Source organism: Eumetopias jubatus, unplaced genomic scaffold (genome assembly GCF_037043125.1).
Source record: "Eumetopias jubatus isolate StellerSeaLion01/CBP00866 unplaced genomic scaffold, mEumJub1_p1.0 scaffold_55, whole genome shotgun sequence".
NCBI classification, from domain to species: Eukaryota; Metazoa; Chordata; class Mammalia; order Carnivora; family Otariidae; genus Eumetopias; species Eumetopias jubatus.
In genome coordinates, this window is record NW_028274861.1 from 36,596 (window position 1) to 53,050 (window position 16,455).

Consider the following 16,455-nt stretch of genomic DNA (forward strand, 5'->3'; position numbering starts at 1 on the left):
AAAAAGACATACCAAGGTTACACCTAATTTGCCTGGCCATTCTGGGGACTCTCTTTTCCAAAACGCAAGCATACCTCTTTTCTACAACACACCTAACCTCTATCATGCCACAGCTTTAAGCATCAAAGCTTCTTAATAGTTAATCATTCAACTTAACCTCAAAAGAATAGTCTTTTCAATAAATGGTACTGGGACAACTGGATACTCACATGCAAAGGAATGTGAACCCGTATCACACACCATACACAAAATATGAAATGAAAGTGGATCACATATCTGAATGTCAGAGCTAAAACTATAAAATCCCTGGAAGAAAATAAAGAAGTAAATCCTCGTGACCTCGGGTTGGTAAACTGTTTCTTAGCTCCAATGCCAAAGGCAAAAGCAACAGAAGAAAACACAGATGAGTTGGACATCATAACATGAAAACTCTGTGCGTCAGAGGATACCGAGAAGAAGAAAACACATGCCACAGAACGAGACAGAATATTTCCAAACCATATATTGACAAGAGATTTAAATCCAGATTGTATAAAGAATGCTTACAAGTCAATAATTAAAAAACAATTAATCCAGTTAAAACAGTAAGCCCGGGGACGGGTGAGCCTGGGGATGGGTATTTACGAGGGCATGTTCTGCATGGAGCACTGGGTGTTGTACGCAAACAGTGAATCGTGGAACCTACATCAAAAACCAATGATGTAATGGATGGTGACTAACATAACACAGTAAAATAAAATTTAAAAAAAAAAGGTTGTATGTTTTTTTTTTTTCTCATTAAACTTTTGTTTTAATGGGTCTCAAAATTCTGTGACAGATTTTTGGTCAAGTTGTTTCCATTAAAAAGTACTGATTTTAAAATCTAATAACTTAAAACTGCCACACACACACACAAAAAAAACATGGTCCACAAAACATTCTCCTTTCCTTCTGAAGGTTTTACGATGCATTGTTATCATTAACCCGTCTTTTACTATTAAACTTAAATGGCCAATTGACACAAACAGTTCTGAGACCGTTCTTCCACCACTGATTAAGACTGGGGTGGCAGGTATTGGGGATAATATTCATTTAGCCTTCTGAGCTTTCTGGGCAGACTTGGTGACCTTGCCAGCTCCAGCTGCCTTCTTGTCCACTGCTTTGATGACACCCACAGCAACCGTCTGTCTCATGTCACGAACAGCAAAACGGCCCAGAGGAGGATAGTCAGAGAAGCTCTCAACACACATAGGCTTGCCAGGAACCATATCAACAATGGCAGCATCACCAGATTTCAAGAACTTGGGACCATCTTCCAGCTTTTTATCAGATCGACGATCTATTTTCTCCTTCAGCTCAGCAAACTTGCAAGCAATGTGAGCCGTGTGACAATCCAGCACAGGTGCATATCCAGCACTGATTTGGCCTGGATGGTTCAGGATAATCACCTGAGCCGTGAAGCCAGCTGCTTCCATGGGTGGGTCATTTTTGCTGTCACCAGCCACATTGCCACGACGAACAATTTGACAGATACGTTCTTGACATTGAAGCCCACATTGTCCCCAGGAAGAGCCTCGCTCAAAGCTTCATGGTGCATTTCAACAGACTTTACTTCAGTTGTAACACTGACTGGAGCAAAGGTGACCACCATCCCAGGTTTAAGAACACCAGTCTCGACTCGGCCCACAGGGACAGTACCAATACCAATTTTGTAGACGTCCTGGAGAGGCAGACGCAAGGGCTTGTCAGCTGGACGAGTTGGTGGCAGGATGCAATCCAGAGCTTCAAGCAGTGTGGTGCCACTGGCATTCCCATCTTTACGGGTGACTTTCCATCCCTTGAACCAAGGCATGTTAGCACTTGGCTCCAGCATGTTGTCACCGTTCCAACCAGAAATTGGCACAAATGCTACTGTGTCGGGGTTGTAGCCAATTTTCTTAATGTAGGTGCTGACTTCCTTAACGATTTCCTCGTATCTCTTCTGGCTGTAGGGTGGCTCAGTGGAATCCATCTGGTTAACACCAACAATTAGTTGTTTTACACCCAGTGTGTAAGCCAGAAGGGCATGCTCACGGGTCTGCCCATTCTTGGAGATACCAGCTTCAAATTCACCAACACCAGCAGCAACAATCAGGACAGCACAGTCAGCCTGAGATGTGCCTGTAATCATGTTTTTGATAAAGTCTCTGTGTCCTGGGGCATCAATGATGGTCACGTAATACTTGCTGGTCTCGAATTTCCACAGGGAGATATCAATGGTGATACCACGTTCACGTTCAGCTTTCAGTTTATCCAAGACCCAGGCATACTTGAAGGAGCCCTTTCCCATCTCAGCAGCCTCCTTCTCAAATTTTTCAATAGTTCTTTTGTCGATCCCACCACATTTGTCGATCAGATGACCAGTAGTGGTAGACTTGCCCGAATCTACGTGTCCAATGACAACGATGTTGATGTGAGTCTTTTCCTTTCCCATTTTGGTTTAGGTTGAGCGGTGGTTTTCACGACACCTGTGTTCTGGCGGCAAACCCGTTGCAAAAAGCAAAAAAGGTGGTATCTTAAAAGAGGTACACACAATGAGAAAAAAAAAAAAACAGTAAGCAAAAAATCTGAATAAACATCTCTCCAAAGACATACAACCACCTATTAAGCAGATGGAAAGATGCTCAATAGCACTAGTCGTCGGGGAAAGACAAATCAAGCCACAGTGAGATACCACTTCACACCCGACAGGACGGCCACAATAAAGAAGACAGACAGTAACAGTGCCCGTGAGGATGTGGAGAAACCGGAACCTTCACACACTGCCGGTGAGAATGCAAAATGGGTAGCCAATTAGGAAAACAGCTTGGCAGTTTATCAAAAACATAGTTACCATATAATCCAGCAATTTCACTTCTAGGTATATTTACAAAAGAAATAAAACAATGTTCACACAAAAACACTCACATACGGACATTCGCAGCAGCACTATTTACAACAGCCTAGAGTGGAAACAAACCAAACGTCCGTCTACAGATGAATCGGTGAACACAACGCGGAATACCCCAGAGTGGAATATTATTTGGCAACAAACAGAAATAAAGCCTGACAGGTGCCACAACACCGACGAACCTTGAACACAGAATGCCAAGTGAAAGAAGCCTGTGACAAAAGCCCACATACTGCACGATTCCACTTCTGTGACCTGTCCTAAGAGGCAAATCCACGGAGACAGAAAGCAGACCGGGGGCTGCCTGGGCCTGGAAGAGGGTCAGAAGGGGCAAGAATGGGATGATGGCTAATATATTCAGTTTCTTTCTAGAATGTTAAAAATGTTCCAAAATTAGGGGCGCCTGGGTGGCTCAGTTGGTTGGGCGGCTGCCTTCAGCTCAGGTCATGATCCTGGGGTCCTGGGATCAAGCCCCACGTCCAGCTCCCTGCTCAGCAGACAGCCTGCTTCTCCCTCTCCCTCTGCCTGCCACTCTGCCTACTTGTGCTCTCTGTCGAATAAATAAAATCTTTAAAAAAAAAAAAAAAGGTTCCAAAATTAGATGGTGCTAATAGTTTCATAACTCTGTGAACATACCAAAAACCACTGAACTGTATACTTTAAATGGATAAACTTTATGTTATATGAAATATATCCCAATAAGCTACAGAAATATTTTTTGGAGAATTATTTCAAATAAATAAATTCAGTGTACAAATGTCCACATGTAAACAGAAGATACAAACTCCATTTTAAACCTCATTTTATAAACAGGCTTCCAAGTTCTTATGCATACTTGTCTAGCTCTTCAGTGCCCTCCTTCACTGTCCCTCGCTGAGGTAATGACTGTCACGGTGTCACTTTCCGACAGGCATAATGCCCGCCTATAATGGCTTCTCCCACACTCCTCTACACATCGCTTCTTCTCCACTGGGACTGAGAGACCAAATAAACAAGCTCCTTAAAAACATAAAATTAGGGAAGGGTTAAAGCCCTGAATGAAGTGAAGGAGAAATGGGCATAAAGCAGTTATCATTTTGGATCATGACATTTATTGTAGGGGCTCCAAGTCCCTTCACTTAAGGCCATGGTACCAGATGTCTGTCCGACCTTTACGACTGCGTTTAAATAGAACACAAACAGAGATTTTAGGTAAGGTGATATTCACAGAAAATGTGCATACACCAGTTGGGTTTCACATGTGTTCTCTTGAAATTGTAGTCATGAGATTACTAAAAAAAATTAATTAGATACCATATGTAATCGAAAAATACTATTTTGTAACAGAATTAAGACACGTTTTCTTTCACTTATGTTCACTCTAAAATGATGATTACAGTTAGCAAATGATAAGCTAGATCAAAAGGGTCTTGCTAACCTCTTACTGTAAGCTTGCTGTATAGCTGTGAATTCACTTCCTTGTCTCGCTGAAAACGCCGGAATTCATCAATTGCTTCCCTCATGATAGTAACAGCCAAAACAAATCCCTATAAAACAAAATAAAATATGGTATTTGAGAAAACTAGCTTTAACAAAAAAGTTAAGGGAATATTCTTTTACCAAGCAGTTTTACTTCCCCCCCATTTATATTACTTCTAAAACATAAACGAAAACAAAGAAAAAAGACAAAAAAGTAATAATGAAACACTACAAGAGGAATATAACACATACTAAATGATTTACAATTCTCCCTATTCCCAAATAATTTTTTTAAATTCATATCATAACATGTACAAGCTAAACATCAGAAAATACTTAGTAACCCAAAGAAAAAAGAAATCAACAATCTGAAAAAACAAAAAAACAAAAAAAACCCCAGGAATTCTCTTTAGAACGCTCGTGCCTTTAAATATCAAATTACCAAAGGCTGACATAAAATCTTATGCTTTCTGCGCTTGAATTCTGTTGGTGGAAGAAAGCAGGAAGGAACGCGGCGCAATCCCAACACGACAGCCTCCTCCTGTGCAGGCTTGTCCTCTTTGTAAGCAAAACCTCAACAGGTCAACTTGAGGCTACAGAAATAAACTCTGATGTGCTTGTGATCTCTTGTGAAATCTGTTATGCCCCCGACATGTGGCTGACAGCTCAGAGGCTACACTTGTGTTTTCCGAGTGTGAACACTCTTCAAGTCTACCTCTCTATGACCACAGACTCTTCAGAAGGCTGCATGTTACACGGACGCGCATTCCCCAGGCTACTCTGTGAATGACCCAACGCTGGACAACTGCCCTCAAAGGACAACAGTCTGTCACTCCAGGGCTGTGTCTGTGTCACCAACAGGCCACATGAGGTGAGCCCTTGTGTTTACTCAAAGTTGATCCTCCCTGCTACGCTGAGTTGTACCATCACCGTCATCTGACTGTAGACTATTCTCATCACCCCAAAGAGAGAGAAATCCCACACTGGACAGTGGTCACCCTCAGCTCCTCCAGCCCCCAACCCCTGGCAACCACTAGTCCAACTTTCTGTCTCTATGAATTCGCCTCTTCTGGGTGATGTGGCCCGTTTAGCATTTTGATGAACAGCCAAGCTTCCTCCCAAAGTGGTTATAACCCTTAACGTGAGCTTATTGGCCATTCGTATCTTCTTGGGGTAAATGTGTGTTCAGATCCTACACCCACTTGTTAACGGTGTCATTTGTCTTTTCACTGTGAAGCTGTAAGAGCTCTTTGTATTATTCTGGAAACAAATACCTCGTTAGACATGGGATTAGCATATGTGAGAGTACAAATATTTTCCCCCATTCTAGGTTATCATTTTATTTTCCTGATGGTATCCTCTGATGTCCAGAAGTTTTTAATTTGGATAAATACAATTTAAGTTTTTCTTTAGTCACTTGGGCTTTTACCGTCCAAGATCACAAAAATTGGCCTCTATGTTTTCCGCCAGGAGTCTTACAGTTTTAGGTCTTCCGCTGAGGTCTATGATCCATTACGAGGGGTTTTCTGGGTATGACCTGAGGGAGGGGCCCAACTTCCTTCTTTCGCATCCAGCTGTCCAGGTGCCCCAGCACCATTCGTGGAGTGCACTGAACAATCCACCGGACGGTGTGAGCATCCTTGCCGAAAACCAATCTGTCATGAATGTAAAGGTTTATTCCTGGACTCTACGTTGTGTTCGTTGGTCTATTCATTTCTCCTTCTGCCAGTCCCACACCTTCTTGATTACTGTGGCTTTGAAATGAGCTCTGAAATGGGGAAGCAGGAGTCCTCCAATGCTGATCTTCTTTTCTGGGTTGCACTGGCTACTCTGGGTCTCCTGCATTTCCATATGAATTTTAGAGTCAGCTCGTGAGTTTCTGCCAAAAAGCCAAGTGGGATTTTTGACAGATTGTGCTGAATCTGCAGATCAATTTGGAGAGTGCTGCCACTGTAACAATACTGTCTTTCAATTCCTGAACATGGGATGACTTTTATTTATTTAGATCTTTGATTTTTTTTAAAAAAAATGTTTTATTAGTTTCCAGCAGGCAACCCTGTATTTTAGCTAAATCTATTCCTATTGTTTTCTTTCTGATGCCACAACAACGGAACTGTTATTGTAATTTCATTTTCAGATGATCACTGCTGGTATACAGAAATACAAGTGGTTTTGTGTATCTATGTTGTACCCGACAACATTCCTACCTCATTTCTTAGTTCTAACATTTCTCTGTGTGTGGACACCTCAGACTTCCCAGTGTACAAGATCACGCCACTGTGAAAAGAGCCCAGGCCTCCTTCTTCCCTTTCTATCTAGATGTGTTTTAGTACAGGTAAAGACAGAGAAAAAACTATGAAAATCCAAAGCAGGAGACACCAAAATATTCTCTTAACAAACTTAGTGTTATCAAAAGCCTTAAAGTTTGCACACACTTTAACCAAACAGTTTCACTTCTGGAAATTTATCCTAAAAAACAAAACAAAACAAAAAAACAAGGATCCCAGCAGCAGCCAATATAAAAAACTGGAAATAACCTGAATGTCTATAAATAGGAAATTCATGGTACACCCATATGTTGAAATACTGTATTTCCTGAATTCAAAGATGCGGTTAGTCTCAGGTGGGAAGACAATACCACTTTAAAAACAAACACTCTAAGTCTCAACTGAGTTTTAGTAACAGGAAACATAACGCATCCACCGAAGCAGGAAATACAGTTCTATGCAGCTGTTCTCATGCAGGAGAATATTTACTGTTGCACACCATGTTCACAGTGTATATGTAATTCTTACAATTCTACTTGTGACCCCCTTGCCTTGAGAGAGAGAGGGGACAATGGCTGTCAAGCCTATGTTCCTTAGAGACTGAAGACAGTATTGTCAGAGGAGTGGCTCTGAATCAGGCAAACGTGGCACCATCACCGGGAAGGTTTTCTGCACTACAGATCTGCTCGAGCCCTCTGCCTGGGACGTGTACTTTCACCTCCCCTCTCCAAGGAACAGGCCCACACATACATATGTCACCTAGACTCTCCAGGTCAGTCTGCCTTCCACCCTGGACACCTATGACTTAAAGACAGCAAAAGTTACTTCTCCATTCATCAAGTAATTATAAACCACAAAACATAATAGTTCCTAGTGCTTCCAAGAACTCAGGAAGTGAAAATAAGCTCTCATTTCTAAGGCAGTAATATTAGAGAAGATCACCAAATAGGGGCAGGTCCCAACTTCTGAAACTGGAGGGAAGCACTCTTCAAGGAGACAGAGCCCTGGTCACAGGCAAAGACTGCTAGGACCTGCAAGCCACTCTGGGCCACACCTCAAATCTAGGGTTGACCTGAATACAGGACAGATGTGCAGGACCAGCAACAACCAAGAGGTGTCACGCCCATACTACCATGTCAATCGCCGGCATATCTACCCTGAGAAAAGCCCCAAGAGCCAGCCTTGCAACATAAAGCAGGTGACGAGAAAGGCACAGCCGATGCCATGCCACCATTTCCTTCTTAACAACTGGAGTCTACCACATGGGCCTCCACCTTTAGGGTTTAGATCTACTGGGTCGTAACTGGATCAGAACAGACCGGTGGCCTATGGAAGATGTGGACAAGTGGCCCCACAGGAGTACCTGGACCTTCCCGTGACCTCAGCACCAAGCAGGTCAAAGATGGAAGCTACAGTAATGCCACCTAGAAGAGCCAAAAGCAAACCCAAGAGGGTGACGGTATTTCACAGCAAAACCACAGTATTTGTGGCATCAGTCTGTCAGTCACAATGCCTGACAGGAATGTGTCACACAGCCGGTTCATGGGCCGGGACTAAATCTTGTACCACAAAGTAGAATTCCTTCTTCCTACTTCTCCGGATGGCCCAGGGGCCATGTGGAGTAAGTGCCAAAACAAGAGGTATTTTTATAAAAAGAGAAAAAATTCTACTGATATATCATGTATTAAATATTAAATTATATAATTATATAATTCTATTGATAGAATATCAGTTTAACCACACCAGAAACTTTTCTATGTATTTTAAATAAGCTACCTTTTAAATGCCACAGAAACGCTCAGCTCTACTTAAGACAGGGAAACTCAGACACAAGCAGCACACGTACCTTTGCAAAGGTCACACTAAATGTGCAGCTTATGTTAAGCATGTTTGTCTCTGGACAGCAGGAGGTATAAGTCTAGGTATGATTTGGTTTCTCCTTTCTATACTCCATCCACACCTCCAACATGCAGAGACACTCAGAAGAAAGAGTGGACAGAAGGAAGGACCGAAAATCAGAGTCCTCGCAGACTGACTGATCACCTACGCAGTCTATCTGGCTTTCCATTAACAAAATACCACGAACACAGCTTATGTGGAAGATGCCGTGTTAACGATCCAGACCTCCTTTATCTAAGAACCGCTTGCATGGCTAGATCTATTCTACCCGATTAACTGATAGAAGCATTACAATCCGTTTTCTTACTATGATTACACTAGCTTTTCCTCAAAGAGCTGCTGTGGAAACTGAATGATGCAAAAGGTAATCTTCATTCTGACACAAGAATGCAGTAAAATCACTTATTTTCAGTTTGCTCTCCTGTTCTATGGCAAATGTAACAGAAATTAGATCAGAGCTGAAGCTAGTAAATAACATTGCCCAGAGTGCTTGATATAGAAAGATTATTAAACCATCACTGTCTTCAGAAATACCCTCGAGGTGGAGAGCAGAACAAATGTGAAGTGCCCTGTTTAAAACTAGTGGACGTGAGACGTAAGATTTTATAACTGCCGGCTGTATGATGGTTTTATGCTTCCCTGGCAGGCTTCTGGCAAGGAGGAATCTGGAAATGCTAACTAATTCCTTCCTCTGGGCAACCTTACAGGTACTTACAGAACCTGAGAAAGCAGGCAGAGAAAAGACGTCAAACACTGAGTGTGTGTGTAAGGACCACATGCTAGTGCAGGCCCTCGACACAGGACAGGGCCAAACACAGTGGTCAAGAAAGAGCAAGGAATCGGGAGCTAGGAAGGAATCCCGCTGAAGCACACCTCCTTTATTTAAAAAAAATATATATATAGGGCGCCTGGGTGGCTCAGTTGGTTAAGCGACTGCCTTCCGCTCAGGTCATGATCCTGGAGTCCCGGCATCGAGTCCCGCATCAGGCTCCCTGCTCAGCAGGGAGTCTGCTTCTCCCTCTGACCCTCCCTCCTCTCATGTGCTCTCTCTCTCTCTCTCTCTCATTCTCTCTCTCAAATAAATAATCTTTAAAAAAAATTAAAAAAAAAATAAAAAATATATATATTATGTGTGTGTGTATACATTTACACATTTTAGATGTAGATTTAGTTTAAAGGTTCTTTAAGTTTGCCTAGATTAATAAAAAAGATCTTCCGTATATAATATCTGAATTTGCAGTTTAAAAAAATTTTTTTCTGAGGTGACTTTGGATCAACGAACCAATATACCTCAGCCTGCCTCTTGGATTCAAAGGTGAATCTAATGGACACATCACCCTTTTAAGAGTTTTGCTAAATCAGAGGTTAAGATGTATATAGCAGTGCAAGCATAGATACTAACAAATCTTCAGTATCGATTATCTGATGAAAGGCATCGATCGTGGCTGCTACCCAACCAAAGAACAACAGGACATGGTTTCGTAAAGCAGACCACTTCTGAGGTCTAATGGTGCGGTATGAAAGCAGGGACATGAGAACCTGGCCAGGCATGTCACCAGGCAACATTAAGCGTTACGCAAATGGGAAAAATGGGCTTTTCATCTTTCTTTGGGGCCCCTGACACACAAGTGCAGCAGAGTAACAATGTCCCTTCCCTGAACACCGCAGCAGGGGCTGACCTAGGCACTTCTGTAAATGCAGTCGTTAATTCTCACACGCCAACAAGAGAAGGACTAAGTACTTCCAACGCCTCTAGCTGACAATCGAGTCAGAGGACGTAAACATCACACGGAAGCACAAGAAGGACAGGCACTGACGCTCACACGCACGCTCTCACTCCAGCTCTGGCCGACACAGTCAATTCTGTGCATGAATTCCTCATCAGGAATCCATCTAAAACTAACATTTTCTTTGGTTAAAAGCTACTGAAATCACAGTTAATAGGAAAGATGCAAAAGCAAAACAGAAATGAACACACTTTACCTTAGATTTTTAAGAAGATCTTAAATTCTGAGACTATCACTGCTAAAGTGAATTTCAACCCAAGATGGGAGTGAAACTGAAGAGGTTCAGGGCAACCTCGTGAAGCCGGGGATAGAAAAAGTGGCCAGAAATAAACACACTGAAATCGTAAGTATAGTTGTGTTTTTAGGATGAGCCAGTATTTTCTCTATGCTCTAAAATTTCTGTCATGCTCTACTGCTTTTATTGGAAACTGGGAAAAGTAAGGAGCAGTCTGTCACTCAGACTTCCAGGATGCACACAGCCTAAGGGGTCTCCGGCTCACGTGCACAGGGAACAACATACAATCACAGTGACCATTATAGCAAAGTCTGTAACTGTGAAAAATGAGAAGAAACCTCAAAGTCTCTTTTTCTGGAAAGATGGACATGTTCATTCAATGGAGTACTTCAGAGAAGTGAAAAGTGAATGTGTCATCATGGATCCATTTTAGAAATAAATGATAAGCCAAAAAAGCGTGATACAACAGGAAACGGACAGTAAGATAATCTTTATATAGATTTTTTAAAGCATGCAAACAATACTATTATTTTAGTGACACAAACATAAGTAGTAAAATTATTAGGAGATGTAACAACTGAATTTCAGACGCAGAACAGAAGTTGCCTGCGGGGGAAGAAAGGGGCGAGGAACAAAGCCAACAGTCTCTGTCCTCTCTCCAGAGCTGTCCGGCCTGAACCAGCTGTGCTGTCCTGTGACAAGTGGGGTCCGAGCCTCAGTGTCCTTTGTGTGCTGTGTGACACCCACAGACACAGACAGCTCCCTCTCCCGCTCAGGAGGAGATGGGAGCCCTCACTGACCTGCCTTCCAGCACAGCCACCGCGTCCCTGTGCTCCAGCAGCACCCCAGCACCCGGCCCCTTGGCCTGCACATCTCTTTTCCCTGTTCTGCACACGGCCCAGCCACTCTGCCATCTGGAGAGCATTTGAGTGCCGCCCCTCAGAGGGGCCTTCCTTGACCACCCTATTTAAACAACCCCACTGTCCTCCAACCTTGCTAATTTAAAGAGTGGACATGTATTCATTCATTCGGTGACTTTGTATTTGTAGGACAATGCAGTGACTTTCACCGCTCAAATCCATGCTACTCGAAAGTCTGTGTGGATGGGAGCAGGAGGGGCTAGTTGAAGGGACCCCGTCAGGGAGATTTCGGCCCCCTCTGCCAGTCCTCCCCGGTGCATCTGAGAAGACCCTCTCTGGGGGGCCAAAAGGAAGCAGTACGTTTTTCCAGGTGAGAGGAAGAAAGAAGGCACACATTTTGTCTGTATAAGCTGAAAATTAATGAAAATTATTGGCAAACAGCATCAAACCATTAAAACAGCATTATGTCTGAAGTTGAAATATTTGATGTTAAGTGTCATCTGCCTTCCAAAAACTTCCCCACACTGAGCTGCCAACCAGAAACTGTCTGGACTACTGACTGAGCTACTTCAGCCAAAAGGGAAGAAGTGCCCATCTCTCAGGATGCCAAGAGAGTCACTGAGGAGACCCCACCCCATCGTTCCCAACAGCGCCATCGGCATGGGGGAGCCGGGCTGGAGAGACAGACCTGGTATCACAGGGCACGTACAGGATGCCCCAAGGAGACCACCCCCCATGCCCGCCAGCAAAGGCGCCCAGTGGCCTTTGAGCCAAGACGCACAGGCAGCGCACAGGCCCAACACCCCTGGCGAGGCTGCGAAGTCGGTCAGTGGCAGAGCTCTGGAAAACCCTGTAAGTGAAGTCCAATGGTGCACAGCAGCAGTATCATGCTTCTGAAAACCTGATCGATTTATCTCTCAACCATCTCCACTCTGAAAACCAAATACTAAATATTAATAATTTAACTTAATTTCAAAAATCTTTTCTTTTACCAGAGAAGCCCAGTAGGTGTAGAGATAGCCTATTTTCAATGCTGGCACAAACTGTGAGCAGGATAGAGATTCAAGAAAAACTTGAATTGTTCATATAAAACCTAAAAAGGAAAAGAAAAAATTAACACAATCTCTCCACGGACAACCTTTAAAACTTCAATTAAATAATTAAATCAGCACAATAGCTAACTATATTTCCATCAAACAGTGACAATATGCCCTCAGTTACAGTAAATTAAGTAATTCTGACACTGGCTTCCCAATAACTAAATTACATATATATTTATTTAAAATTATATTTAAAATAAACTGAAAAAACAATTAGAACTTCCAATTATGTTAAAAGCATCCTCTAAAAGTTTTTATTTTCTTGTATACAATTTCCAGTTTTGCACACTCCTCTGTAAATCTCTGTATGTATATCAAAGCAAATGAGATAGCGAAATCTTCCCAATGTAAGTCAATAAATATATTATTTATATACACACAAATGTGTATCTTGATAACTCAGAAACTCTCAATGGGAAAGTTCTATTAACCTTATATTTATGAAACGGTAAAAAATAAAATATAATAGCCACGTTTCTGAACACGAACATCTGGGTAGCTTTAAAATAACTGAGCGAGGGGCGCCTGGGTGGCTCAGTTGGTTAAGCAACTGCCTTCGGCTCAGGTCATGATCCTGGAGTCCCGGGATCGAGTCCCACATCTGGCTCGCTGCTCAGCAGGGAGTCTGCTTCTCCCTCTGACCCTCTCCCCTCTCATGCTCTCTCTCTATCTCATTCTCTCTCTCAAATAAATAAATAAAATCTTTAAAAAATAAAATAAAATAAAATAACTGAGCGAACAAGCAAAACATACACAATTTGACTTCACAAAAACTGTCTTAATCTCCTCTATTTACTTCTCTCGAAGTATAAGAAATAATGACATAAAAAAGTATGTGAATTGCACACCAACTCCGGAAGACAGCGACCTATATATTCTTTATAATCTCTTGGCAGTTGATCTGCAATAATATTTTCAAATACAAAAGAAGTATCCTTCAACAAAATTTTAGGAATGCAAATCCTGCAACTTTGTTTTTGTTTTTTAATTCAAATAGAGTTATTTTTAAGGAAGAAAACCCAAGAGCCAGTATATTAAGACACTTCTATTTACAAATTCTCAAATTATTAAATTTAAATTGAAAATCAAAATGGAACAAATTTCATGTTTATAGATGAGAATAATTCAAACGGCACACTATCATTGCAATTAAACTTACAACCTTGCAACTTCCAAATCAAAATCTCTTTGGATGCCATTTTATATGCAACTTGGAGGGTATGGAAATTTTAACAAGAGCAGAGCAATGGGTTAAGTACTTATTGTTGACTTTTTAAAGAGTCTGGAACCACAGTTTTTATATAATGAAGTTTTCTACATTACCATACAGCTGTTTGTGCAACTCAAAAATCAGCTACAATGATAACACGTTTCTATTCATAATCATATTCAATTGCTGTCTAAAGATGTTTTGAGTCATTTCATAAATTAATCTCAGCAGGAGAGAAAGCTCTTTCTCCTCAGTGATTTCTTTAAAATCTCAGGTAGCATAAATTATATCTATTAGCAATTCAAAAATTGCCATTTGTGCTAAAAATGGCATAGAATTCCTACTGTGCAATTACCAAATGTTTCTAAAATACTACGTTTTAGATGAAAAGCCTAATTTAAGAGACAATCTAAGAACGAGAATTCACACGGTAACAGTGGTGCAGCCACACCAACAGGTGCTCTCAGGACACAGCCCATCCTGGTGGGCTGCAGGGATTTGCTCTGGTCAGAGTGAGGCTGCACTGTGGGCTTTAAGCCACTGTAATCAATACTCTGTTGTCTACTGAATGAACTTTGTGACCTTTAGGAAAATGTACAATGCTTCGCCAATCTGCGAGTATTTAAAATTTAAAGAAAACAGGGCGCCTGGGTGGCTCAGTTGGTTGGGCAACTGCCTTCGGCTCAGGTCATGATCCTGGAGTCCCCGGATCGAGTCCCGCATCGGGCTCCCTGCTCAGCGGGGAGTCTGCTTCTCCCTCTGACCCTCCCCCCTCTCATGTGCTCTCTCTCTCTCATTCTCTCTGTCTCAAATAAATAAAAAAATCTTTAAAAAAAAAAATAAAATTTAAAGAAAACAGTAACTTCATTCAAGAAAGATGAGAATATTTATCTGCCTGAAAGACAGCTTACATTTTATTGTCCTGACAAAAGAGCTGTCTTTTAATGACGGAGACAGTAGTTTTGTGTGTTTTACTAAAGAGTTAATTAGATATGAAGCATTCACCAACTATTAGATGGATGGGGGAGGGTGGTGAGGGGCAATCAATGCCCAGTATAAAATCAGCATGATTATTTAAATTAAAACATGAAAAATAAAACAGCCCTTATTTCACTTTACCAAGACATTTTCTTGTAAAGAGCGTAAGAGCAAATAACTAGAATGTGTCAGAAACTTTGATATAGAAATATAACCAGTACCAGCTTCCTTTTGTCTTTAGAAAGACGAATAAATTGGTCTATAAAAATAGGAAATGTACAAAAACCAAAAATTAGTCAATCATCCTAAATACATACTCAGTTTTGTAACTTAAGCCAAAAATACCACTAGCAACAAAAAAAGTAATCAAATATTTAAACTTCATTATTTACACCTAGCATAATACCTAATTAAAGATAACTAATGATATAACAACATAACATGGCTTGAAATTTATAATGTGAAGTAGAAAATATTATCTATAAATGCTTATAGATATTTTGTTACTGAGTCACGTTTCTATAAAAAATTATTTTACTTTCAGCATGAAGTTCCTTGGCAGGCTTTAAACTTAACATTCCACTTCACCTCCAAACAAAACTTAGGACTTATTTTCTGTTAATTTAATTTAGGCTTGATTATTTCTACAATAATATAAATATATTTATCTAGGACTGAAGTCAAACTATAAATTTTCTCACCTTGAACTTCATGATGTACCCATTAAAAGTGCGCATGAATTATTTAACAACTACTTGAAACATAAATGGTTCAAAAGCAAAAGGTCACTGATTTGGACAGGACACAATTAATGGGAAAAAAAATTAAAAAATAAAAAAAACAGTGAAAACAAAAGGAGCCAGCAATCTCTGATATGAAACCCATTCTTAAGAATGTAATAGTCTTACCCCAGGTATAAAGGTAAATACATTGTATTTTTGATTTTTTATAGAATTTCTGGGACGCTTTTCTTCACACTTTTCAGGATATCCAAGCCACACCGTGCGAGCTTTCAGTTCTCTCTTTCTTTGACAAATATTTATCAGCCAATCACAGCAACTGCATGAAACAAAAGACACTCGTTATATATGCTTTTTAAAAAATGTTTAAATTAATGCTACATATTTAGAGCCAATACTGATTGTTTCTGTATTTACCAGACACCGAAAGCATATCTAATGTTAATCTGTAAAGGTTATCTTCAAATAGGTTATACTGAAATAACTTTGACATAAAACACTGAAAGAGACTTGTATGAGTGCATAATGACTTCTAGAACCTCAGGCAAATGATCTTCCCTGTTTAGACCCTCTCACTGACAAAACCATTAAGTTTCTGAAGCAATCAATGCTCTTCTATGAGGAGAAAAGGAGAGCCGTGTCGTTTGCAATTCTCAATACACCGCTCAGTGATCCGATGACAAAGGTCCTCGGACATCTACTCTCTCAGGTAATCACTCTTTTCCTCTCTTAAAGAGGACTATTTTAGTAGCATTAATAAAAAATTAAGACTTACGGCTCCATTCAACATTGGGAAAGAACACTGATGTTTAAGGGGATAGGGCCAAAGCTATCTTCCAGTCCGTCCATGTGCCATAGTGTCAGGACTCCAGCAGCACAAACACTTCCACTTCCTGGACATCCAAACCATTATGTTTGGATAGAGAGAATAAACTTTTCTCAAAATACTTAAGAAAATGGTGAAAAGGTATCAAAATCGCCTAAACTAAGCATAAAATAAGAATCGTGAATTT

General features: G+C 40.9%; 1 protein-coding gene across 18 annotated transcripts in view; it reads right to left on the reverse strand.

The window, feature by feature from the left end:
* The window catches only part of LOC148161802 (putative phospholipid-transporting ATPase IIB), a 78,371-nt gene that overhangs the window by 34,765 nt on the left and 27,151 nt on the right, over positions 1–16,455 (reverse strand). For 10 of the 18 annotated variants that reach the window (XM_088020552.1, XM_088020554.1, XM_088020551.1 and 7 more), the window contains exons 4-7: positions 15,611–15,761; positions 12,407–12,507; positions 4,326–4,434; positions 3,744–3,907 (exon numbers count right to left, since the gene is read on the reverse strand). In XM_088020552.1, the coding sequence (XP_087876678.1) occupies positions 12,442–12,507; positions 15,611–15,761 (217 nt within the window). In that variant the 3' untranslated portion in view covers positions 3,744–3,907; positions 4,326–4,434; positions 12,407–12,441. The other 8 variants (XM_088020561.1, XM_088020557.1, XM_088020559.1 and 5 more) reach the window with 4 other exon arrangements.